The 1,727-nt window shown below is 42.2% G+C and overlaps 1 protein-coding gene across 1 annotated transcript in view; it reads right to left on the bottom strand.

Moving 5' to 3' along the window:
• LOC101846965 (protein lifeguard 1) overlaps positions 1-1,727 on the bottom strand; it is a gene marked incomplete at its 5' end in the record, with an annotated part of 18,408 nt that overhangs the window by 1,836 nt on the left and 14,845 nt on the right. The window contains 1 exon segment of the mRNA XM_013083163.1: positions 174-362. Coding sequence (XP_012938617.1) covers positions 213-362 — 150 coding nt within the window.

Here is a 1,727-nt window from a genome sequence, read left to right as displayed (position 1 = left end):
ACACACAGTCACTTGTGCTATATTCCCTCTCCTTACCCCCCCTCCCCCACACACACGCTCACTTGTGCTATACTCCCTCCCCTGGTGCTATACTCTCTCCCCTTACACCCCCACCCCACACACTCGTCTGTGCTATATCTCCTCCGTTTACACCGCGACCCCCATACACTCACCTGTGCGTGTACCTGTGCCATACCTCCTGCTCCCACCTCCTAATCCACCTGAGACCCCACAATGTTCAGAATGTTCAGGAAGAGCACCACCACGTCCACAAAGAGCAAGGTGGCCGCGAACACGTGCATGTCTGGCCGGAGTGAGTAACGCTTGCCGGACATCAGGCTCTGGGTGTCCATCACCAGGAACTGGACATAATGAGTGATAATGACAATAATTTAGGAGACTGTCTAGTGGTTAGGCTACCGGACTAATTTTTGTGTGCTTGTGAAAGGCATTTTACTCGATATTTCCATAATTTGGCTCAATCCTTACAAAGTTGGACGTTGAATTCGTGGGTTCCGCCTCATAATTTTTTCTGTGTTTGCAAGGGTCGTTAAATGTATCACCATCATCAAGTGCCAGATTTGCAAGAGACATCAGCGATCATGGTTCTCCCTTCACGCATGTGCACATACACTCTTAAGCTATATTATTGTTCTGACCTTTCCCCGTCACCCATCTGTTTAGGCTTTCCGCGTAGGTTGCTCTAGGTCTTGCTTGTTTACCTTCAATTTTGCCAGTGAGAGCTAGAGGTTCAAGACTTTTCAACCTTTCAAAGAAATCTAATACAAGTTCGCAAGTCAAGGTAACAGGCAGCTTCAAACTTCTTTGTCAGGGCTAATGCATGGCTGAGAAATCACCGTTATGCAGAAGGTTAATTGTCACCCTTAACCCCTCCCCTTCCGAGTCAATAACAGTCATCTACAGCAGAGAAACAATAAAGCGTCAGACGAACATGACGCAAAGAAAGAAATGAAATAGGACCTGACAGAAGCGCCCTCCAACCACACAGGAACTGAATACCGCAACAATACCCCGAGAGTCCCAATTCCGCCCAAAATTATGGATTCTGAGTTGTGGGCATTTTTAGCTTCTTCAGCCTCCATTACAACTATTCCATCGCATAAGAAACCCCCAAAGCCTTTTTTCTTCCCATACCGGACAGTTTGTTACCACCATTTTCTCATAAAGTCAATCTTGTATTTTTCTTTATTGCCCGTTTTCTCAAAATGCAGTTTCCTATATACTTTTTTTATTAACTCCTCCAGTTTTTATCCAATCTTCATGAATTTTTCACAGAATGAAGAGAAGATTTAATACTCAAAGTACTTCTGTTGAATTTTTTATATATGTAATTTTTAGAATTTTGTTGATGGTGTCTGGAATGTGGATTTCCACGGATCTTTTTCAAACTTGAATACTACCTCAGGAAAAAATTCAATAAAAATGTTCTAATTCTTGTAAGAAAAATTCAACAAAAGGTGTGTAGATCTGATGTTTGCTAATATGCATGCAAAAAAACCCAATCTATTTCCATGAAATACCGTGCGGTATTCATTACGTACGACAGGCCAACAAGATCCAATATGTTCGCTATATCCAAAGAAACGAATTCTTTTTCTCAAATTAGATGGCAGCTTTTAAGACTCCTTATGCCTACTATGCTCGTTATATGTGTGAAATTAGGTATAATCTGATCCACTAATAAACGAGATAGGCGTAGCCTTCAA

The sequence above is a fragment of the Aplysia californica genome, unplaced genomic scaffold, assembly GCF_000002075.1.
Source record: "Aplysia californica isolate F4 #8 unplaced genomic scaffold, AplCal3.0 scaffold00215, whole genome shotgun sequence".
NCBI classification, from domain to species: Eukaryota; Metazoa; Mollusca; class Gastropoda; order Aplysiida; family Aplysiidae; genus Aplysia; species Aplysia californica.
This window is presented reverse-complemented; position numbering and strand designations above follow the sequence as displayed.